This window comes from Toxotes jaculatrix, chromosome 12, assembly GCF_017976425.1.
Source record: "Toxotes jaculatrix isolate fToxJac2 chromosome 12, fToxJac2.pri, whole genome shotgun sequence".
Taxonomy (NCBI): domain Eukaryota; kingdom Metazoa; phylum Chordata; class Actinopteri; family Toxotidae; genus Toxotes; species Toxotes jaculatrix.
In genome coordinates this window covers 23179608-23205181 of record NC_054405.1, presented here as the reverse complement: position 1 = coordinate 23205181, position 25574 = coordinate 23179608, and the positions used below count along the sequence as shown (strand labels likewise).

The 25574-nt window shown below is 43.1% G+C and overlaps 2 protein-coding genes across 2 annotated transcripts in view; one reads left to right on the top strand and one right to left on the bottom strand.

Moving 5' to 3' along the window:
* Window positions 1-24755, bottom strand: part of capn5b (calpain 5b) — a 32565-nt gene extending 7810 nt beyond the window's left edge. The window contains exons 1-5 of the mRNA XM_041051617.1: window positions 24626-24755; window positions 16302-16475; window positions 9827-9958; window positions 4033-4241; window positions 3639-3831 (exon numbers count right to left, since the gene is read on the bottom strand). Coding sequence (XP_040907551.1) covers window positions 3639-3831; window positions 4033-4241; window positions 9827-9958; window positions 16302-16466 — 699 coding nt within the window. The 5' untranslated portion in view covers window positions 16467-16475; window positions 24626-24755. The remainder of the gene's footprint in view (window positions 1-3638; window positions 3832-4032; window positions 4242-9826; window positions 9959-16301; window positions 16476-24625) is intronic.
* Window positions 6164-6646, top strand: ompb (olfactory marker protein b). The gene has a single exon (XM_041051618.1). The coding sequence runs from the start codon at window positions 6164-6166 to the stop codon at window positions 6644-6646; it is 483 nt and encodes a 160-aa protein (XP_040907552.1).
* Window positions 24756-25574: the final 819 nt, after the last annotated feature.

Genomic DNA, 25574 nt, shown 5'->3' with positions numbered 1-25574 from the left:
ACCAGTAATAGAAAAATACAAATAAATAAATATAAAAATAAAACAAATTACACCACCCACCTTGTTTGGGTTTGTATCACAACAAATAAACATACACATACAACAACAGAAATTTAAAACAATAAAAATTAAAGTGCTAAACAATGTGTTTTGAGGTTGTGACAACATTCTCCACAATGGATAATCAGTCCTGAGTGACTGCTGTGTATCCTCCACCTCCACTTCTTTGCCGTCCTTTGCTTCATCCTCTGTCCTTTGTGTCATCAAATTTCATAAATCCAACTGCACGAGCAGAAAAAGAAAAATTATTAGAAATATGTACAGGCAATCTGCAGTCATACTGTACTGCTCTCACCGCGCGTACCCTTACGCAAAAATACGGTGACTACATAAATACACAAATACATTAAACAACAGGACATTACGCAAAATCTAATGCGGCTAGCAAACAAACTCCACTAAACAATGCTAAAAACACAACACAATAAACATACCACTTTGAAAACTACACGCACACAATACTTACAGACTGTATGTTCCCTGGCTGAAACGTGTGCAACCACATTCAACTTTACGAGCCCATCTCTGTGTTACTGACCGAACTTATTGACTGAAGAAACGGAGCGGAGCGGCCAAGATGCGAATTGGAACATTAACAGAAAGAGCGCTCACTCTGTCGCCGTTTCCAAAAACTAAGAAAAGTACAGAACACTCACTCTGATACAAATTCCATGAACCAAAGGAAAATACACATATTTACATTTTTATACTTTTTAACACTTTTAACTTATGAACTTTAAATACTACTTTTAACCTTTAAAGACAGCACAGGTACACCAAGTCCCCATATTTGTAAGCAAAAATATGTTGCCTGTGCATCCACTACCAATACTGGATAAACACATCTACATCACCACCTGCCTATATCTTCGTGGCTCGCTAGCAAGTAAAAGCCAATCCCCGCCGTGAGGGAGCCGCTAGATATAAAGTTCGCAGCTTGTTCTTTTCGCTAGCTTAGCGAATTTAGCTTAGGCTAGCTACCAGCCTACCTCTGGTTAGTGAGCAGTGACTTAGCGACTTAACAATGCTTGTTCACGTTAATCCTTCAGCTAACGTGAATATTTTTAGGCACAGGTCGTTTTCAAAAGTAATTCCAATTCCATTTAAACTATGGCCAATGTTTAGCTAACATTAGCTGATACGATGACATGCAATGCCAATTGTAGCCACAGCAGTTTTAGGTAGTTTAAAACAACAAAGCTAGAGCAGCTAACACTATAAATACATAAATGAACATAAAATGAACAAACATGACCAACTTACTTTCAACTTAGTGGAAAACGGCGATTCTTGATTTACGGCTGAACAGAGCCGAACGGCCACTTGCTTCCACAGAGATGAAATCAGAGGAGAGACGGTTGATGAAATTTGAAGAATCGCGCCAAAAGCTTGGCGTGTTGCCTCGGCCAATCAGGGTGCCGTTTACTGGTTGGCTTATGACGACGTGCTGCCTCAGCCAATCAGAGTGGCGTTAACTGGTTGAAATCATAAGAGTTATAAAATCAAGGCTCCTATGTACCATGAAATTATTTTCTGAAGCCTAATTTCCAACAAGTTGCATTTCCAAATAAATATATGAATAAAAACATAAACAAATAATAAATAAAAAATTACTAACAAATAATGTTTAATCACAAATATTCTATAATGTATTCATTAATCATGTTGATAACAACAATGTTATTTGTCATTTAAAAAATTACATTCATTAATAATGTCAATTTCCTGCACCTGTCTTAGACGTCCACGTGACGTCCAAAAAAAGTGACCTAGTCCGACGTTCAAATGTTGAACTGCATATTGACGTCCAAGTGGGGTCGTGGTTAGACGTCCAAATATCTGACCTAGTTTGCACGTTGTGTAAATGTCCAGAACTGGTCATGGACCGACGGACGCAATATAGACACGATCTGCACGTCCATCAGACGTCTAATGTTTAGTGGGCGCTTCTGCACGTCGTGATTTTCCCAAACTCTGCATCTGAATTGCGGATCTGCCGTCGCTGAAATTACCCATGTTGAATGTTTTTGATCAAGCCAAGCCAACGGGGGAACTGTCAGTGTGAGTGTATTTCAGAGAAGAGATGTATGAAGTTCTGTTTTATAGAACTGTATTGAAGTTTTATATTATTTTTGTATTTCAAATAGAGCTTAATGAATAATGCTCTATGATTCAAGGCAAAGAAATCTCAGACTTATGTTTTCTTTGTTCTCTGCTTTTTGTGAATTCGCAGTCCATTTGTTAAGAAAATAAGTGTATGCCTTCTCATGAATTTTCACTGTCACTGGAAAGAGAGTTTGGCCCTTGGTCTTCGGTCTCATTCCAATCTTATTCCCTGACGTCCCTGCTCCAGCAAGAACTAATTCACAATCCCTTATTGTGATTCAGAATGAGGTGCTGTGCAGTTCTTTAATGATACGGCTCTTTTAAATGCATGAGATTTTATTCTGCCTATTATGCAACAGAAAGTGTAATGAGAGCTCAGAGAACATAAATACAAAAATACATTTTCCACCTTTCTCCACTGTTCTTATTACTCCAGCCTCTCGTCTTCAATCATAAACTGTTGTTCTGGGGATGCATGAATTTTACACCTGTCCTCTGAGAGACCCTCTGTTTACTGCTGGTGTGATGCAATGTGGGTGAACAAGAAGGAATGGTCAAGAAGAGCAGCGATGCAATAATAATAACATCCGAAGAACGAATGTAACGTCATAGAAACTAATTCCAAAAACACGTTGTTTATATGCTTCAAAGGCTGATTTATAGAAATAATTAAAAGTCCTATTTTTACTCGCTGAATTCTGCAGCCAGCTGACAGAAGATAATCATTTTCTTACCAATGTAATTCACAGCAAATGAGTCCTATTTAAGATATTAAAGAGCTGGACCGCTTAGTGCAACAGGCAATTTAGTCGTCCGTCTGAAGACTAAACCACAGTCATCGTCTTTGTTTGCCATTTCCCTGGCATCAGAACATAACAGCCCGGCTACGTCCAAATATTTTGGTCAGGAAAAGGAATGCACTATATCATCAAAATGGAGAAATCAGAGGTGCACACTGTTCATTTGTGTGCACCTCGTGTAATTTCACACAAATTACCGCACTGCATCGGGAAGCCTTTGAAAAGTTGCAGGAAGAGATCTGGCACTAAAGAAGGGTGTTATCTTTGCTGTGTATCCAGAAAGTCAGTCACGACAGACAGTTTTTCATCCCTGGATTTTAAATCATAGTAGAAAATGCTCCAATTTCTAAAGGGCTCACAGGGTCAGCTTTGGTGGATTGGGACATTTTCAGGAAACAGGCCTTGAAATGCTGTGAAAACTGCCAAAAGTAAACGTCCAAATGCCCCAGTCACAAAAATAAGGTTCTTAAATTACATCTTAAATGGTTGACAGACCTGAGAGAGCTACATTCAAAAAAGAATAGACAAAATTGATGCAGTAGAAACTGAGATATCCCAAATTTTAGACTCTAGTAGGGGGAAGTCATCTACTTCCCATAATGCAGCCTGCTTCCTTCATGCCTGCTCAGTACCCTCATCTTTCCACAATCTGCCATGCAGCTCTGTGCTCACCCTGATGGAGCAGCTGATGAGGCCGTCTCTGTTGTGGACTTTGAGAACTCTTTCAAACAGCTGGTTACGGGCCACTTCGTCTGTAGCCATCTGACCCTCCAGCAGGTCCACGGGCTCAGAAACGCCACCAGTAAAGTCCACCAACGCGTCGGCCGTGTTTCCTCCATCTAAAGCCTCATAGCAGCCATAAACCCTGCAGGAAGAGGAGCAGAGTTGGGAAACATTTATTAGGGCTGCAACAATTAGTCCATTAATCAGCTAGTTGATCAATTAAATGAAAATTAGTTGTTGCCCTAATGGTTATGCAGATTAACATCATCATTAACACCCATCGTCTGGGTTATGGATAGTGTCTAAAACTGGGTCCTGTATATTTGTTGGCACTGAAACTAACTTGGCATAGGCCTTCTCCACCAGGGCACTCCAGAACTCGTTGCTGTCGTTGGAGTGGCAGTAGACCAGCTGGTTGTCCACCGTCGGTAGCCGGTCGTCAATCACCACATCCACCCACTCACCGAAGCGCCAGAAGCGGAAGTGGAAAATCCCGGCATACGACTCTGGCTTCTCTGTATCCCACTCCTGCTCCTTCCAGTCAGGGATGACCTGCAGGAGGGGAGGAGGATGAGGGAGGAAGAGGAGCAGAGGGCAGGTAAGCCAAACAAACAGGAGCTGGTCTACAGAGCATAAATAATGTCAAGGTGGAGTGGGCTGCCAGACTGAGACCGAGTACCCTCTCGTCTGCTGATGCATTTAGGATCAGGGGACAAATTTATCACCTTGGCCCTCTTGCTCATAAATCCAGCTGTAATAGGACACGAGTGGGAGGTAATAACTGTTTGGCTGCAGTGTGTGTGTTTCTGCTGCCTGCATTTGTTGTGGTCCAGTAAAACCCTGTAACCCAGCCTCCATTTTGTGAACTGTAGCTATTTTTTTGACAAGAGAGGGAAAAAAAAGACAAATACATTCATGCAAAGTTACAAAACAAGGTTTTAAAAAAATGTAAAGCCCAAACAGAATAAAATTTGCATTGGTAAATTTTACTTTATTACAAAAAAAACAAAAAGCAAGACTTTCAATCTGCTGACTCAAAGGCTGGAAGTCATCAGGGGTGCTGGGGTAAACAGCAACGGTTCCTCACATTTTTGGCTTAAAATAAGTAACATGCACCGTACGTACAACTCCTCATCACAGGCCTTACTTGTGACATATTGTGAGACACACTGTGAGAACTTTAAATACTGATGAAATCACTGCCTGAAGGGTGTCCAGAAATACAGGCTTCACAGCCACAGCGAGCGGCGTAACAAGTACTCTCTGCCCTACGTCATGTTGTGATTGCTCTTTAAAATTTAGTAAGCGTTGCAATCCCATGAACCCGCTGTGACTCAGTGTCATAACAGAGCACCCAACCTAGAGGCGACTTGCGAAAGGGCACCCGTGAAAACCTCCGTGGCACGCACTAAAAACTGCAAATGATGCAGCGAGCGACACCACATGTGAACTAACTGACACCGTTCCAGCGGGTGTCCTTGGAGATGTCAAGGTGCACTAACTGAACAGCAGTTCCTGTCAAACCTCTCCGCAGGTGGTGACACTCTGCTGATGGAGAGAATCTGGCCTCTCCAGAGAACCGGCTCTGTGAAGCAGCAACAGTTTCTTTTAAAGGAGGAGGAGGAGGGGGCAGAAAGAAAAACACACACACACACACAAACCAAAACAAAACAAAGCACTGCACCACAGAAACCTCAGAGTCATTTTGTAGTCCTTCGGGATGCAATCTCTCTTGCGCTCCACCCTGCTGTTGCTTACTCTCTCTGACTCTGCATTGTGCTTAGGGAGAAAGCAAAGGCTGTGTCTATCTCAGCTTTCATCTGGACCCAGTGTCGCTATGCAGCAACTGAACTCTGGTGGGCAAGTGACCTGACAACTGACCAGAAACACGAGCACAAGCTTGAAGGCACCTTGGGCTTCCCCTGCTGTCTGTCAATACACACACCGAGGGGAATAAAGAGGTTTCCCCCCCTTACTACCTTCTCCTCCTCCCCCACGATCAAGAGGGAGATCAACACCAACAAGCAAGGAGCCACCTTACTCTTACAAAACAGTTTTGATGTTCACATTTACATTTCCGCTCAGGAAAGCCTCTAGGATCTTGGTGATACAGTGCTTTATGTCAGGCATTAGAGTCAAGAATCTGTAGCCAAGCAAACATGTGAGGCAAACAAATGTGAGACAAACAGTATTAAACACAGTTCCCTGAAGGAAACCGTGTGCTGTGGTTGCAAATGTCATTAGATCTGGTTGCCTAGCACCTCTGCTCATCCGTACTCCGCCTCCACCCTCTTCTATCAATGCTATACCGACACGCACACACGCATACTGCACAAGCCTGCAGGCAAGAGCAGAGAGTAAGAATTACCGAACAGAGAGAAAGTGAAGGCGCTTAGTGTCGACATAGCTGCTCGTTTAATCCAGCTTTGCGTTTGGTATCGACCTCTCGGCCTGCTGAGGTGTGCCGTCCAAGCATGTCTACAGAGTTGGAGCTGCCCTTCCGTCCGGACACCCAGCTGACGGAGGTGATGCGCCTGCGGGTTCAGTCTCTGCAGCAGCGAGGCCAGAAGAGGCAGGATGGCGAGCGCCTGCTGCGGCCCAACGAGGCCGTGTACCGGCTGGACTTCTCCAAGCAGTCCCTCCGATTCTCACATTGGACGGTGCGGCTGGCGCAGGCGGGACACCTCACCATCACGGCCACCTCGCAGCTCTGGACGCCTGACCTCACCAACCTGATGACACGTCAGCTGCTGGAGCCTGCTGGGACTTTCTGGAGGGCGCCGGGTGATGCGAGCGATGCGCCGGTGCAGTGCTACGAGGCCGACGCGCACGAGTTTGGCGAGAGGATCGCAGAGCTGGCTAAGGTCAGGAAGGTGATGTACTTCCTGTTCGCATTTTCAGAAGGCTGCAGCCCTGAGACTATCGACTGCTCCATCACCTTCACAGTGGATAGCTGAGACTTGGCGATCAAAACCATGGACAGATACTTACAATACAGATACAAACTCTTCTTCTGTACTTGTCTTGTGCTTGTTGTGCTGCTCGTTTATTTGAAGAAGAAAAGTTAGTTTTAGGTTAACTTTTCATTTTTTTCAGTGGATGGCTCCCTCTCAAGTGTCAGCAAATAACTGTTACAGAAAAGAAAATCCTTCAAGATTACACCCTCCATGTTTCTCTTACTCCTTTTGCAACAGGGCTTATTTTGCATTTACAAAGATGTAACTTGCTGTTGTTACTTATGTTTATTGATCACAAAAGGTGTTTCTTTATACCTTTGTATTGTGATATTGGGCATAAATCAGATAAATCCAAATAAATCAAATAAATCAAAGAGAAGCATCTTCATTTTGTTAACCAGTGTCGGAACACAGATCATTCTTTGTGCTCGTGTGTTGAGCAGAACTGTGATCCTCCCTCTCCTCCTGTTTGTCAAACAGCCGGCCCTGATGGGTTTGGTAGAGATGAGTCCCACATGAGATAATGGGTAGAGACAGAGTGTATTTGTTTGTATGTGTGCGAGTATTCCCCCCAGGTTCCTGCTGCCTCATCCTTCTCCGTCTTGCATGGTGACCCTGACAAACAAGAGAGCGGAGGCATGTGGATTTCATCTCTCAGCCTCCTCCTCCCTCACCACGGGGGACAAAACAGTAACTGTGACTGTGAATGAGAAGACACGTGTGCGAGAGAAGAGAAAATAACTGAGACATCGGGAGGTATTAGACTCGTTTCTTGTCGGTACAAAGCATGTAACCAACTTGCCACCTGAACCGTCACATCTTTAGAGGCTGAACCTCCCCTCTCTCTGACAAAAAGTCCAACACTGCACATTCTCAGGAGCCTCAATTAAATCGATCTTGCCTACAGCCTTGAATGCATGAATATAAATCGTTATTGAGTGCCCTCATTGGTATGTGTCCTTTTGCTCATTTCTGGCTTGTCACCTTTTGAACACGCCTTAAACAAATGGACCAGGTTTGGGGGAAACCAGCCCACTGATCATGTTGTTATTAAGCGGCGATAAACAAAGACACCACACTAACATTTAAAATTGTGCTGTGTTGAGTAATGACAAGGATCTAACACAGATGAAACAGCTCAAGGGCGAAATGAAAAGCACTTTAAATTCTGGCAGTTTTTTTCTGCAGGCAATTAACATTTATAAAATACAAAATAATAATGTTTTGAAGCACCAGCACTCAGGGGAGAAGCGTCTACTCCTGTGAGACTTGGACCATTGCTTGTTTTGCTTTCACAGGAAGTAAAGCTGGTGGCCAACAGGAGACTGTGAACAGATGAACATCTCTGCACAAAGGCTGTTTTGGGTATTTTGCTTTACAAAGGCAGACAGCAATAACTACACACACACACCGAAGATAAGACAAAAGGGTTTTAAGTTTTAAGGCTACTTACCAAAAACAGCTATTTAAGTTGTAAAGCCTTAATGATCCGTTGTATGTTAACATTTGGAGCAACACCTTGGCTTTTTAGCTTTTTAGGGAAAAACAAGTAGTCAAGTTTAATGCAACTTTTTCCTGGAGAAAAATGTGTGCCCTTGTTTTCCAATACAGTCTCAAGTGGCACTAAACATACAGAGCAGTGTGCTAAGTATGAGGGAGAGGAGGGGGAAAGACAAGTGAGATGTAACCTGATAACTTTAGTTAGCGAACTCATAATAATGTATAAATTAACACAAAAACTGGGATAACTCACACAGATGGACTATGATGGACTATACCTGCATGTAAAAAAAAGAGATGTAAAAAAAAAAAAAAAAAAGTGTGTACAGTGAAACAGAGACAGAGAGTTAACAGAGAGGAAGATGCCACATAAGCACGCCTGTATGTACACACACACTGTCTGAGCAGGCTGTCACAATCCAGCACCTCGCCGCAACAGGCCGCGGCATCTTGTCTCAAATCCCATTAAACCTCGGGAATCACTTTGTTTCCTCTGTCAAGCTGGGTGCCAAAGAACATTTCAGAATAATCCTGACAACCGAAACTCCAGAGCTCAGTACAGTTCAAATAATAATATTGGTTTTTATTAATGTGACACCACTAATTTCACTCTAAAGCTGCCAATCGTGGATTTGCGGTGCCAATAATCAGTGATCTCTAATCTCTAATGCAGGGTTGATTATGATTAATATATACATTCAATGCCATTAATGAGGAAGCACACTGTGTGCCACACATTTTTACGTTTCCAACAATGTGATTGTGCAGATGAGTTCTGACCCAAATGCATTACATACACTAATTCATCATAGTTATTAATGGGAATTTCTTTCGTGATAATTAGCGATTGTTTTATCGTCCAGCCCGATACACAAGTTAAGTCACTTTAAGTCAGTATTATTTATCCAGGGGTTCTCAGGCTCTTTCACTGGTTGTATATTCATTTTCCCCTGTTAGCAATGAAAATGTTGTAGTCTCTCCCCTGCTGGGTAGCAATGTGAAATTGAAAAAAAAAAAAAAAAAAAGATGCTGCTAAAGACACATTCACTACTGACAGAAGTCAGGACATCCAGCTAGTCTTAGTGCGTCCTGCCTGTCCTGGGAGACTCTACTTTAGACTCCACCAATCAGGCTTCCACCAACTGATGGAGTCTGCTGAGACCAGGGAGGCGTTATGGTGCTGTAATGAGTCCTCTGGTGCTCACTTCTCACCGTAATGGCTCCTAATGGACACTTAAACAATAAATATGGAAAAATTACAATTCGGAACATGCAGAGTTCCCTTTTAAAAACGCATTATACAGACTTTTGTGCAGGAAACACTTTCTTTTCCATTACCTCTCAATCAGAAATGGGTCATGTTTTGTAAAAGTATTGACTTTTTTCTTTCAGACAGTTCAGACTTCAGACAGTTGGTTGTAGGGTGCCACTGAGCCACTGAGCGTCTTCTGTTGGCTCTCATTCAAGGTTTTTGTGGTGTGTCGGCCACAGTGGGAAACTGTTGGTCCTTTCTGTTCACCCCCAGTTCACATTAAGTTAAGCTAACCACATCCAGACTCAAGCTCTTTACTTTATTCACAGGTGTGAGATTGATATTGATCTCTTAATATCACTCTTGGAATGAAAGTAAAAAAAGCAAAGCGTTGCAGACAACAGACAAAAACACACACATACACTTACTTTTTGCCACAGAGACTCTCTGGAGGCCAGACTGGAGCACGCCGCAACAAACCAGCAGTTACCCAGCTGTCCCTGATGGAGATCGTGCGCGCTGATGCCATCAACAAATAGGTGAGGGTCCTCGCACAGCTCCTACACTCCAAAAGACAAGTTCATTAGTGGTATTCTCATACTGAACATTTTAAGGTGTTGATTTTGTGCCAACGTGTGATATTTTTTTTGTAATTTTTAGAAATTTCTGTGTGAAAAAGGCATCTGAAACAGGGTTATGGTTAAAGACACAGTGAAACAGAAATGGGATTGTTGAGGCAAATTCATGAATCAGAGAGAGACCATCTGTCCTCATGCACCTACGTATCATATTCACGATCTTTAACCCGCGTGTGGGAGGGCTGCGAGAATTTGTGAAATCAGACTTCCTGTGGCTGCTGCGCTGAGGTCCATTTTCTGCCACAGTGTGTACAGCACAGATCTCTATTACCGCTAACAACACTGTGCTCCACGGGCTGCTCTCTTTCTCTCTCTTGCATGTGCACCTTACTCATGCACCTACCATCATCCACTGCAGAACACACACATATACACACACCGTCAGACTTCCTGTGGCTCCTGGGGTAATGTGTGGGATGATTACTACAGGCTGTGGGTAACACCAGCCCCTTACAGAGAGACACTCTGTCCTCTACTCTTTTGTCTACACTCAATGGCCACACACAGGCCTGTCCTGATAACTGCTTTTGTTGGATAAATGCAATAACTGCAACAAATGATATTTTAATGATATTATTGTCGTTGTAAGACCATTTTATGCCACTGATGTGATGATAATATTAGAGTAAAATAATTCAAGTTTCAAACGGCAATAAAGTTTTAATTTTCATGATATTCAGACACTGGAATTGGAATGCGAAAAAAATATTGACATACCCTAAATAAATAAAACACAAATAAAAACAGTAAAAGAAACAAAGTTGAAACACGGGCTCATTCGTGTTAATGGGTTCTCAGTGTTTCTGGCACTTGAAGTAAACCGATAAATGAAAACTATTTATGGTTTTATTTTGAAAGCATCTTTCTTTTACAAAGGGAGCAACTGTGGTCACCGCGAACAAAGTGGATCCTCATCTACAGCACAAATGCGAACATCTGCCTTTTGAAAAAAAAAAACCTTTAAGATTTATCGTCTCTGTGTCCACTCACCCCCAGGACACTGCTAACTCCTAGCTTCAAACTGGATTCTGTATTAAACTGTGGTGAAAATGCGAAACTGTGCATTATCTGAGCGTAAAATTATTGGAATTTCCTGGTCTTTTATCGGCCCAAAGCAGTTGCTGCCTCATCATTTTTTTTCCCCACCTAATAATGTCACTGCTTGCATCCTATAGAATCCGAGGTTAATGTCACATCATGACCTATCGAGTTTACAATAACTGCTGAATATAATCAGACAAACTGCATCATATCCATCATTTCAGCGACTGGCCAATATCTGATTTTTAATATAAGTTTAACACCAGCCCAATATAAAACAACTTCATTTTTACTGCAGCCTGCAGAGCTCTGCTGGTCTGGGTGTGAACAGAGTGTCTGTTTTCTGCTCTCTGCTTTATGGGAGCGGTGGGTCGATGGGCACCTCGGCCATTACTCAGCAGACAGCAGAAAGCCCAGCACCACTTAACAGCTCTTTATCTTTACACACTTGCAGCTCTCAACTATGGTTAGAAAAGTAAAAGGGGGGGCGGCAGTGGTGCATGTGTGAGCGTTTACATTCACACAACAGGCGTCCGCGCACTGGGACAAAGCAAACACAGAACAGAAACCGGAAACTTTTACATTCTCCATTTTATAAACATGTTTTTTGTTTTGAAGTGTTAGCAGCAATTTGGAGATGCTACATGTGCTGTTGGCAACTTGATTATTAAGTAATTTTAAAGGTTACGTGCTTATTCTATAGACTGACTGATTGATTGTACTCCTATGTTAATATTCAATACATTATTAAAGTCTGCTTGGGTTAAGTTTTGCTGAATTTATTTACGATGATAGTAAACTATATATTTTTTCACTTTGATAACCATTTCCATCCTCTAGATCTTATGGAAGAAACTGAATATTTAACCGCATGAAACTGTGCAGATACTGAACACAGGCAGAGCGGCACAGTGGACCGACAGAGGGTGAGAAACCCACTGAAGTTACTGACCAGCTGCTGCCTTTCTGTGTGAATCCTGCACACTGTTTTTCCTCTGACTGCTCTGGTTTCCTCCCACAGTCCAAGGACACGCAGCTGACGTGAAGACATTACCCATAGGTGTGAATGTGAGCGTCTGCATGTGTTAGCCCTGCGAGGGCCTGGCGACCCGTACAGTGTTGGCTGCGACTGGCTAAAGCTCATCATCCTGCTTTAATCGTAAACATCAGTATTGGTGCTAGTGTTCAGAAGCAGATCACAGCATGTACACACAATGGCATATGTTCAAGTGCCTGCGCACCCAGGAACACACACACACACACACACACACACACACACACACACACACACACACACACACACACACACACACACACACACACACACACACACACACACACACACAGGACACAACCAAGGTCAGTAATTTGCTGACTCTGCAAAGCTGATTGCTGCAAAAGCAAACTTTTAATCAGAAGCTGAGGCCACTGCAGTGCTCCCCGGAGGCCCGCAGCCTCCACAGGCAGCCCCTCTCACCTTACACAGACCAGCACGGAAGGGCTCCCTGCCCGAAACGCGTGTCCGTACGAGCAAGCCGGCATGACCATATGAAGCAATGTTTGGATGTCGTTTTAGTGGAGCTATGTCTGACCGGTGCCGGAGTTAAGATCTCTAATCACGTTTTTTTTGTCCCTTTCCGCAACAGCATTGATTGGTGGAGTCTGAGCAGCAGTGAGGGCTCACTGTGGCGGCCTCGCCGTGCAGGGATTGGCTCAGGTGGAAGAGTAATAGAGTATCGATCTCTGCCCGGCCCCTGCAGACACTGAAGTAATGTGAATATTGTGGCTGAGCACAGCCTCATCATTTACCCTGCTACTGAGAACCTTTCAGCCAGCTTCATAGCCCTGCTCAGCACCTTCCATCTGAGCGTGAGAGGAACCATCAGCCACACAAACAGTCATGAGAACAAACAGGCAGAATATAAAAAGTGGAACCCAGCAGTCGTCGGGTGAAAGACAGCATGGGAAGTTTTCTTGTAAACATATATTCAGTGTGTTTCTCGCCAAAGCACGCTGTGTGTCGTCTTAAGGGCCTAACTAATGTGAAGAATCTAGTTCCAAAGCCAATTTTCTTAATGAAATTTATATAACTTTTCAGTTTTTGGTGATCTAAATTTATTATTATTTTTACCACTTACCTTTGTACCATTTAATATTATTCACTAGACTTAAGCTGCTTAAATTTCATTAAAACCTGGAAAAAAGGGGGTGCTAAAAATTTGCCTGGTGGTCTATCTCACTTCATCACCCGCCCGTAGCCTAGTCAAGACATAAATAACCATAAATCAGAGGAAGAGATGCAGGTAGAGGTAGAGGAGACAGGCGGCAGGAGAAAGACAGACATGCTGAGAGACAATGTGAGACAGACAGAGAGGAGGAACATTTTATTAGAGCCTGCTCTTTATACTCGCATGCTCTGGGACTTCATTGCAGCCATAAATATCGTTGAGATGCATCTGAGCAAGGATAACACCGAGCACAACAGGCTCTGGGGGGGTTTAAGCCTGTGAACCTTCACCCTGACACTGAGAGCACAGCCTCTCGGATCCTAGCAGCGGTTGACTGAGGGTAAAATTGGCGCTATTTTTTATTTTTTATTGGCCATAAAATTTTCTCTCTACTACAAACATGAAGCACAGAAAGGAAAACAACCCTCCCCCCGTATCCTGGCCTATCAGGATCTTATCCTGGCTTGTTACTAGGTGAAAAACATGTCAGGGAGGTCTGTGATTGGTTGTCCCCTCTGTAGTTTTGTAGAGAGCTAGAGGTCTTTAGGAAAGTGAGCTTGTTGTTAACACCGTTTTCATGATTGGACTTCAGATCTTTCACTGTTTGGATACATCAAACTTAAGTTAAGAAAACTTGCGTCTTCTTACCATCACCACTTTGCCACATTTTTACTGGTGGAGACTGAAGATTCAGAAGTTGTTCAAGATAAAAAGTAAAGTCTCTCAGGGAGCTGAAATCCATCGAGATGATTTATCAGTTTGTTTTTTTTCAGCGTCCACTTGCTGCTACATGTCAGACCACTGCTGACAGGCTTTTAAAACGGATAACATCATCGCAAATTTGAGGGAATGAAGGAAATGAGGTAACTTTGTTCAATAAGACTGAAACAAACCAAATTACAAATACAGTCTTACCCAAGTTATATGACCACAGTGTAGTGTGTATGGAGTTGGAAGATTTCATACGTTTAACCCTGACTGTGCAGAAATGCAGAGTGGAATGAGTGTACATGTGAGTGTGACATTTTAAAAGAGCTTTTGTCAGGAACTTCATTAAATTTTGATTGCTCTCTACATTTCATTCTCTCAGAGCCACTCTGTCCTTAAGTAGTTTGAAGTTTAACTTCATTATCATGCGCTCTCCCCTGAATGAAACTCTGCATCGACAATGAGTTTTCAGCAACCATCAGGAAGAAGAGAGGGGAAAAAAAAAAAAAAAAATCTGCACTCAGGACCCCAGCACTGTTAAGATGGCCTGCTGCTGAATGACAGCACACATTAACGGATGGATCAAACTTGAACTGGACACTAAAAATCTGAGCGGATGTACTTCATCTCAGCGAACAAATTCACAAAAAAAAAAAAAAACTGATGTGACTGGGGCTTAACAACTCGTACCAGGCAAATGTAAAAACATAGATGACCGTGCATAGATGATTGCATGGTACTTAATTTTTGTTGTGATTGTAATTGACTAAAAATAGATAACTGTCAGAATTAAAGTCAGCTACTTCCCCATTTGTGTTCTTCAATAAATAATGCTGAGTTAAAATGTGCCTGTCTGGGGTTTCTAACCTCCCGACATAAAACGCTGTCAGTGAGGACACAGATCGCGTCCTGGCAGAGTGGAAAGGGCTGCTCCTCCTGCCTTTTCTCTCCTCTTGACTTCTTCCAGTTTTCAGTCTGCATGACTGACATCAGCACAGGCCAGAACATATAATCTGTGTGACCCAGTTTCCATGGCAATGCACGTTGGCTGTCGCTGCAGCGGCACACAGGCAGAAGGAGGTTACTCCATCCAGAACCACAGCCTGCTGCGTGAGGGGGATAACAGCGGCAGGGGAGTCAGCTCTCTAAATCCTGAGGCCCTGCATCTGACATCGCGCGCCACCGAAACATACACACCGCACCAAGGAGACTGAAGAGGGGAGTGTAGTAACGATTAAAGAGTACTGACATAATGTTATTTGGTGAATGATAAATGATTAGTCATTCCGGAGACCATCAGAGTCTTATCCCGCAGGGACCTCTGGCACTGAGAGGCCCCTGATGTGAATCTTTTAAAGGAGCAAAAAGTGCTGACCATCACTGGGTTTGACGAGAAGGCTAACTGACACCACTGACTGACTTTTGTTTATGCGCTCAACGGTTCAGTCAGTAACACCTGTCATTCAGGTGTCTCATATTCTGACAAAAATTCATATGAGATTCAAAGCACTTTCATTTAAACACGGTCACATGTCTCTGTTAGGCAGGACACAAGTCTGATCGTGGTTTCCCCAGCTGCATGTACATCAGTGCAAGCAATAACAGCTAGCTAGCTAACAAGTATCCATCAACTCAACACAAACACATGGATAAATCACATTTATGGACTGTGATCGAGACAAACGTTTTATCGTCTTCACTCCTCCCTCACCCACACAGATCGATGCTCTCTCCTCTGCACAGATCAGTCATTGGTAAAACTCATCAAGGATCAGACGAACGCTGCTGTGGATCAGAGCATCTGCATTTACAGAAGCCTAGCACGACTTTACATCTAGCTTTATCAAGACCGAATAAATATCCGGCACGGCCAAGACACATGAAGTGACGACATGTAAACGGGTTCTCTGTTTTCTCAGGCTACATGAAAATCGTTGTCTACAAACCTGTTAGCTGTGTAGCTGGACTTGGGAGGAATAAAGATTACCCATGAATCTCACAAACCACCTCCCAAGGTCCTCAGATTTTTCTTTTCGATATTGGAGAACTGTCCCATCCCGGAAAGACACATGAAAATTAACGGACACTTGGAAAGCCATCAGATGTGCTGATACAGATAAACATCACAGTTAACTGCCCACAAACGAGAGGACTTATTGTGCCATTAAATAACCTCCACACTGAACTATTCTGGGACTTCTGGGGGCCTGATAATGGTCGGTAAGCTCTGTCAGCAGCCTCAAACCAAAAATATCTGGTTTCATCATTTACCTAACAAGCCAACTCACCCGAGGTCTCTTCCAGACCACACGTCCGATCCTGTTGCCCTGGTAGAAGAGCGAGTCGTCGGTGGCGGGGAAGCGGGGGTCCTCAAAGAGCAGCCCACTCTGCAAGCACTGCCTCTTCAGGGTGGAGTACTGCTGCCCCTCGAAGGCCTTCACTGTGGTGAACATGCTGCAGCCCTGAGGGACGCAAACAGGATGTCAAGGAGGGACACCAATCAGACTAAAGCTGCACAATGATAGTCCTCCACATGCATAGATCACACATCATGTCGTCACACTTTCACGCCGCATTTCATCAAAAACTAGTTCCTCTCCAAAAAGCTGCTCTTGTTCTCACCCGAACACAAACACACAGCTGACTGACAGCAGAATCCGGCAGGCTCTAATACCTTAACAGTGAAAGCTCTCAGTGGAGATCCAAAGTCGATGTGCACTGCTGCCTTGAGCACAGCCTGGATTCACTGGGTCAAAATGATTAATCTGTCAATTCACTGATATCCTCCGGGGCCTAATTATCACTGCCATGCACTGAAGGAGCCATGTACACATTGATCAGGGACTGGTGAGTCAGGGCGGAGGTAAACTAAGACGGAGCTATTCGAAGGGATAATCAATACTGAAACGTAGGATAGACAATAAAGTAAACCTGTCTGTCCTTTTCTTTCCCCTACATTTTATTTTTTTACTGTTTATGTTTTATGCTTGGTCAAAAAAATAAACACAGGCTGACAGTTACACATTTTTTTAAACTCCCAAAATCATCAATGCTGATATCAGCCTCAGAACATCCAGTTTTAGTCATGCTATGTGTGAAAATATCGATTTTAAAGTTTAAAACACAAAAGGGAGGAGTGAGGAGTAAAATGCAAACACAAACAGTCGCTCAATACAGTAAACAGACGGTGCAGATCGACTGCCTCATTACTGGATTTACAGGATTTTTGCACTGATGAGATGAAGTAACTTATTTTTTTTCAGGTATTCAGTTCACTAGATTAACCAAAAACAGACGTATCCATGTGGTTATTTTATCTGTGTCGTGCCTCAGTCTCAGTCAGGTCTCATGCCACATTAACCACTTTAAGAAGCTTTAACAGAATTCCTCTTCATCAGAGTAGGACCTGATTTGAAACAACCACTTTACAGAAGTAATGCACAGGTTGGGGAGACAGCTGGGTTAAGTATAAAAAGTCTCAGAACTTAAAGACATTATAAATAGCTCTGAATGAAATTTGCCTAATTTGAATGAATAATCTGAGGAGCCGAGTTGAGGGTGGAGGAGAATGGAGGCCACTTAAAGCGAGTTAGAGGTCAAGACTTGATAAATCCACATCTGCATGCAGGTCGATACAGGGCCTGCCGTCCTCAAGGGTAACCTGACAGCCTGCTTTATTTTGACTGAGCTGTCAAGAGGCATCTGAAAATGAATTTACCGGTAGCTTTACAGTGGTTCAGGACTGTTTTCTACTGTCTTTAACAGATTTCTATCACCAGCAAAATAACAGTAGCTGTCGTTCATTCAAAGACTTGAAACAACACAATATAATTAAACTCTACGTTTACAGTACATCAAAGTAATAAAACCAAATCCAGCTTAAGTCTCTTAATACCACATTACTACCAAGCAGCACCATCACACAAAGATATTTTTTAATTGGGCTGCGTCGGCCTGTTCACCTCCCAGCGGTGCTCAATGACTTCTAATACCCGGGGAAAATGAAATGAACCGAAAATGGAGGGATGCCAAATCAAAGGGACAACAGGAGCGACGTGAAATGTGACCACTGCACCTTTCAAACAGCATTAACCTGAGGTCATCCAGAGCCGACTCCTCCTGACATTCAGGGGAATCCAATTCCTCTTGTGTTGAATCCAAACAGGCCGTGTAACTGGCTGTGGAAAAGCTTTATGAAACTCAAGCCTTCACTCACCCCAGGTAAATTCTAATATCAACTGAAGAGCAATAATTATACACATTTAAGCAATGAAAGCATTCCATAATCAAATATGAATATAAATAAAAAAGATTTTCTCTATAATAAGACTGATTTAAAAACCTTCAAAGGTAGGCATTTGTAGGTAACAAATAACACCTGGTTTATGTTATTACCATTAACTAACACCTTAAAAATATCCAGTAGCTTCAATTCAGAGGAACCAGAAAGCTAGCTGACTCTTGAGTGAGCGCTAAAGTAAATTCCTGGGGGAATGAGGAGGTCGCAGTTGGAAGCTAAATCTGACAGATGGCCCGGTGTCTTGGCTCGTGACTGCATTGGGGAAAACCATGCTGTCATCTGGCCTCTGCGGACGGCCAACAGTATTACCTGCAGCGCACACGAATCCTGAGAAGCTACAGTGCTGGATGCCTCTACCGCTGTGGCAAGCACAACAACAAGCACTGCTCCGAATTAAAGCCGAGGTTGCTTTTATGATGAAACTGTCAGAGGCACAGTGCATACGGTATTATGCTCAAAATTTCAGAGGAATTTTACCTTCAATCATCCCTTTATATGGCAAAATAATATTTCTTTTCCATCCGTCATGAATATATTCATGTCCACTGGAGAACTTCAGACAGACATATTCTTTATAGATCGACACTGCGCTCTTGTTCCTGTTATAATTGCTTAATTTAGAACTAATTATTTTTAAATTGTGTACACATCCTACAAATTGCTCAGCATCTTGGGATGCCACGCAACTCTAAACGAAAGCTATTCATGCCTGACGTTTCTGATCTATGAGACACACAGAAGTCTCGAAAAGTTTCAGACTTAGCCGAGCTTAGTCAAAAGAAATCTTACAATCAGCAGCTTCATTATCACGCTTGCATGCCAGATTTATTCTGCCAGTGACCAACCTGACCTCAATCACTGTGTTAAACGCTCATGTTACGCACAAGTTTTCCAACTATATCATCAAATCTGAGCTGTAATGAGAGGGACAGAAATCACATGACATTAGATTGATGGACTTAGCATTCCTAAGGAGGTTTGTGTCATAACGTGGCTAAAAAAAAAAAAAAAAGTGGTTTCCTGGGACAATGGACAATGAAGACAGAAGGGAGACAAGATGGCAGTGAAAGTGTCGATGTCTGCAAAAAAGCATTTCCATCATTTATCATACTAACGAACAAATTTGACCAAAAAATGAAAACATTTATGTTGGTCACTTAAGATCTTAAGATGAAGAATAAACACGGTAAAACAAGAGAAATAATCTGCTGCTGAGGAGAAATGTGCAGAGGATGAAATGACAGTTAAAGAATTTATGACTGACAGATGAACTCCCCCCACCCCCCACCACCACCACCACCACCACCACCCAAAAGAGCAGTGTCATGATTCAGAACTGACAGGTCCTGCAGTGGAGAGAGAAGAAAAGCTGGAGGGAAAAGACATTCAATCAATGATCAATACTCAGAGGAGTGAGTAGAGGGAAACAAAGTGCCCCGTCCAACAGATGGGAACATGGTGGACATAATAATACTGTGTCTAATGCAGTGTTTCTGACAATGTGCATAAATCATCAGCTACAGTGCAACTCCAAAGTGTTGATCTAGGATGACAAATAATTCATGATGCCTGCTTTGTCCTCAGTTCTGAACGCGTGCAAAATTTGTCCTCTACTGTTCCACTGATTGTTTACTGAACAGTATCAGGAGCCCGTCATCGTGTGACGTTTGAGAGGGAGGGGGGGGACGAGGAAAAAAAAAAATCTCTGCTCCAATCTCCGCTGTAACCGACCAACTCACCAACACCGGTCCAGACTGCAAATAGCCCTCGCTTCATTCTGCTATGCTAGCCTTACTGAGCAGGAGTAACTGCTGCTCAGCAGATGTCAACATTCATCTCATTAAACTGGTGTTGCATGGCGCTGTGCAGTCTACTGGCAAAGGTACCACAGCACCACACTAATGTAGGGCTAAAAGCACACCTTTCTGTGTAAAGCCAAACGTGTACAGTCTACAGTGTGATATCATTATTGCGAGTTTACCATGCAGATGTAGAGATGCACACTTATTATATATTATATTATTTTACCGTAATCAAGTTCACAGGTAATATGAATGTCAGGAAATCCCATTTAGTTATAAGTGATATAGTTATTTACCGTATTGGTCGTCAGGAAACACATTCTTTGAGATACAACTGAGATAATTCCCAGTGTACTTTGTTGCACATCAGTCACAGACTCTCGCTCTCCTCTGTCAGACTGTTGAAGTGGACAAAATCATCTCCTCTGACAGTCGGCAGTGTTTCTGAGTTCATCATCAGCTGTTTGACGCTGGAAGACTCTATGAACTTGTTTTCAGTCGTCGTGAATTTATTTCCTCCGCGGCAGCAAAACACATCGAACCAGCCTTCAGAAACTCCTGCTGGTAAAACTAGGTTAACAAAACACTTAGTGCCAACTATCTCTGAAACGCTTAGTATGGAAATGGACTTGAACACCTGCTAGCCCAGCAACACAAAGGCTACAAACAACCCATAATGTCACATGCTGCAAAACACCAAAGTCACACTGGTAATCTCTCCAGTCAAAAATAATATCTGATATAAACATGCAAATGTCTTGTCCTCAAATATAAGATGAGGCCCCGACTTTTTCAAACCTAATTTCCAGAAACAAATACTGTCTTATACTCAAGTCAGTCGTTAGCTGTTACAGTTCCTTCCTGTGTCAAAGAGGCAATGATTCTGCATCCATCTCGACGTTATGGCAGTAGACGTTAATGGTTTCTGAGGTCAAGGTTAAGAAGGAAGGAAAAAAAAAGATGCTGACAAAGAAAAATAAGAAGAGGGCTTAACACCGCCATGAACCCAGGCGCCATGGAGAGCACATGATCTTGTTACCCCATAGGGCGGTGTGGGCAGTACCGCGGATAGCTCTTGTGCTGCAGAACTGAATGGGACCAGAGTGTTTCGCCCCTGGATGGCCAACCTTGTTTCTGACCAATCAACTGATCAGGGAAAAGTCAAATCCACTTATATCCAGGGAGGCAGTATCACCAGGGGATAATGGTGTTCTGGCTTATACAATTTTCTCCACACTCCCTCTGTGATTACAGGGAGAGCCTGTTACTTTAACAGTTTTATTCTGGGTATGATGTGGCTGTGTTGTCGCTACTGACTCTAGGCTACTCAGTTTCTCTGGGGGGACAACTTCAATACTGATGTACAGTGTGCATGAAGGAGTCAGCCAGGAAGCTGTTATCTCCTTTAGACCAACAACCTAACAAACTGTTTTTTTTGTTTTGTTTTGTTTTGTTTTGTTTTGTTTATTAAAATATATTTGATTGGTTTTATTATTACATCTTTATTTTTATTTCTCTTGTGCATTAGAATACATAATTTAAACAACACAGTGTAGGCTGGAAAAGTATGTGAACCCTGTGGATAATATCAATAACAAAAGGTAAGTGGAGTCAAAAGTTAGTGGAGTCCAGTCAATGAAACCAGATTAGAGATGTGGGCTAGAGCTACTTAGACTTATTAAAAAAATTTAAAAAAAAAACATTTTGAGAAATCTTAGAAGACTTCAAATTTACAACTGCTGAGTTGCATAAAGATGCAAAGGGTTACAGACTCTAGATATTCACCAGTCCACAGTTACACAAACGATCTATAAATGGAGACGATTTAATAGTATGGCTACTCTTCCTAGAAGTGGGCGCCCAGCTAAGATGACGCTTAATGCTCAGTGAGATAAAAAAGACGCCCAGAGAAACAGCTAAAGGCTTAGAGGAATCACTACAGCTGGTTAACATCTGCATGACTCTACCATATACAAATCAGATGGAGCACAGAGGAAGTTGTGTTCTGCAAAGAAAAGAAAAAACATCACTGTGCACCTTGACACTCCACAACCCTACTGGGAAGAAGTTTTGTGGTCTGATGAAACTAAGGAGAGGTGTTGCAGAGGAAGACGCAGCACTACGTGAGGTCCAAACGTCCAAACGTCCTCCTGAACGTTGTGCACGTCTGAGCTACAGCTACCAGAAGCGTTTGTTTGAGGTTATTGTTGCCAAAGGCAGTTTCACCAGTTATTAAATCCAAGGTTCACTGACTTCTTCTACCAGGACTCTAAATGTTGAATGGCTGTGTTCAGTAAAGAAAGGAAAGATTGTGTTTGTGTGTTATTAGCTTACGCTCATCGTGTTTGTCTGTTCTTGTGACTTGGATGAAGATCGGATCACATTTTATGACCAATTAATGCAGAAAACCAGGCAATTCCAGTTGTTCACTTACTTCCTCCTGGCACTGTAATATCTATATCGGCTAAACACTTGTGTTTGCTGCAGGATTACAAAATTACAGACTGATGCAAACATGAGGGACAAAGTAAATGAATATTATAGGTTATCATAACAACACCATCACAGAAAAGGAACAAAAGGAACCACATCTACACTTCGAGTCTCCAACAAGAATATTCCAGTGGTTTGTTGTCGAGGAAAACATTATTTTTGTCCGCCCATTAGAAATCGTGATTGTAACTGCTCAGAAAACTGTATCACATCATTAACGTGCACAGCAGGCAGCAACAGACTCTGTCAGTATTCTGGTCAGAGACCAGGGAGGAGTGTGCTCGGGTGTTCGTGGTGTTGGTGGTGGGGGAGTGACTGATTGAGTCTGCTTCTGCTGACAGACTGATTACACTCAGAGAAGTGAACAGGGAGCAGTAATGCACCAGTATACCAGGGAGGGAGAGAGAGAGAGCTAGAGAGAGACAGAGTGGGAGAAATAAGAGAGAGAGGGAGGCAGGGGTGCGCCAGACCATCTCTCACCCCCCCCTCCAACCCCCCCACCCACCCCTCCTGCATCAGGGAGGAGGGCTATCCCAGCTTCCCATCCTCCCAGCATCATGATCGCCTCTCTGCAGTGTCTTCTCCTGCTGCCAGCTACTGTAGGCTTGGTCATGACATCCAACACTTGCACTGAAAGTCACTTTCCCCTGCTTACAGCCCCACTCGGCTTGATTTTTCCCTCTTTAATTCCTGCTACCGCAAGAGATGATACACATCGCAAAAAGCCATTTATCAATAAATGCTGTCCGAATACCAAGTTAGGAGCGATTTCCTTCGCTCTAAGAATGCATGACGTTTCTGTGCACTCATTATCCGAGTCACATTTAATCTTGGAAGCAGTAATGCACAGATTTTTCTTGAGGTTCAGTTATAATGAACTCTAATGAACAACAATGCTAACAAGGCACCATTACCATCTTTACCATCTTCCTGGTAAAGATGCCCAGACTGACACAATTGGGCCAAGGACCCCTGTTATTTTCAAGGATGGGAAAATTACTGCTGTTATTTTAGTATTAAATGGAGACAATGGCAGTGAGAAGCCATTCTCACACATTCTCTGACAATTCAGAGTGATTTTAGACCCCAGGGATTCCCCCTATAAGAAGCTAGGAGTCTCAAGGGTCCACTTTGAAGACCATAATTCCTGGCAAAAACCCTAAACTGGAGCTTCCACATGGGCATAGACTATTAATGTGCGTTTATTCCCCTCTTCGTGCTCTGCAGAATAATACACTTCTGAAATTATTAATTTATTACAGCCCATGCAGTGGAAAACAGACTCCACAGCATCAGATAGAGACAGTGAAGGCACAAAGATTTACTGCAAGAAAGTCCCTGTTTGACATCAGCTGAGACCAAAACTTAGAAAACCTTCAGCCTTCCAAGGGTAACTTACATTACTGTAAAGTCAGAGAAAAATTTTCCTTTATGTTACAAAACTATAAGCCTGAAAACATCACTATTCTGATGTTACTTTCAAATATGGCTTCCATGTACATTTATGGCATTGTTGGCTTTATTTTTTAATGTAAACTCTAATTCTGACAACATTAAATTCTGAAATGCAATAATAAAAGCTCCGTCTTTGCCATATCCAATTATCACCCATGTATTCTGCTGAGAAGGAACACGGGCTCAGCAGCACACAATCACTAACAGTAAAGCAGGAGCAGCGGCTCTAATATCCGATATCTGCCGCTATTTATGCGCAAAGTAAAAACGCACAGCCCATTTCTCACCGGTACAACACGGCGTTTCGATAAAAAAAAAAAAAACTCCCCTCACCCCGACTCTCCACACTCTACCCTTATCGGTTCAACAACCCCGGACACAGAGGCCACATAAATCAGACGCCTACGGTAAGTAAGTAATAGGATCTCGGATCTCCTGAGATTTAACAAGCCGCTTCGTGCGCCTCGCCGACCGCCGCCTCTCCATCTCCAGCAGCCCTGCAAAGAGCACCTGCCTGCCCGCCCGGGTGAAGCAGTACGAAGCGGTTTCACGGCACGGTTACCTGAACTGAGGCCTCTCCCGTGGCAACGTGGTTCCCTCTCGGCTCCTCCTCCGGGGGTCCAGCCGGTCCGGCTCTCACTCTCCTGGGGCTGCTGGGATTCCTCACCACGCTCTCCCTGGTCCGCTGGCGGGGCTCCTCTCTCCTCTCCTCACCTAAGCAGCGTCAAGCTGCCGCGGAGCAGACGGGGTGGGGGGAGAAGGGGGGGGGGGGGGGGGGGGGGGGGGGGTAGGATGCGCTGCTCTCCTGATTTCAAAATAAAACAATTTAGTTTAAAAAAAATGTAATGTCTACAAATTATTTTCTGCAGAGATTTTTAAAAGCGACCGTAATCTCGCTCTCCTGCTTAACCTGACCTCAACCTTTACCTAGTGGAGGAAGTAGAAATACTATCATCACACAGTTTGTAAACAGGTGAAAAGAGCATTAATTGGTGAAGAAACAGCTAAAATGGAAGTATAAAGTAACATGACATGCGCCGAATTCGCTATTAACAGTTCCTGATTAATATCTATCATATAATCTACTGACAACTTTCGAGAAATTACTCCGACACAAAGGGAAATCTAAAAATGTAATGATTCTCAACCGAGTTCTGAAGTCAGCGTCTTCTTTCCCGCGATTTCTAAGTTTTGTTTGCGGTGGACATCGAAGGTAAGGTTAGGGTTAGCACACTAAATCTACATTTATGTGTATCGTGTCTGTGTACTCAGATTTTACCGAGTAATAGCTGACCTTAATTACTTCAGCCCCTCAGAACACCTGCATGTACCTGTCCCCTTGCAAAGCACACAATATCTTTGTCTCATGTTTGTCCCGCCATGCCACCACTGTAGCCCTCTCGTCCCCCCCTTACACTTTGAAAACCTCCAGAGTTTTTGGCCTAACCTTTTTAAGTTCCAAAAAATAATTAGACCCGCCCAATTAAAGAGAAAGCACCTCAAATCTGCAA

Coding starts and splice junctions, on each gene's coding strand:
- ompb (XM_041051618.1), top strand. CDS start 6,164: ATGTCTACAGAGTTGGAGCTGCCCTTCCGTCCGGACACCCAGCTGACG.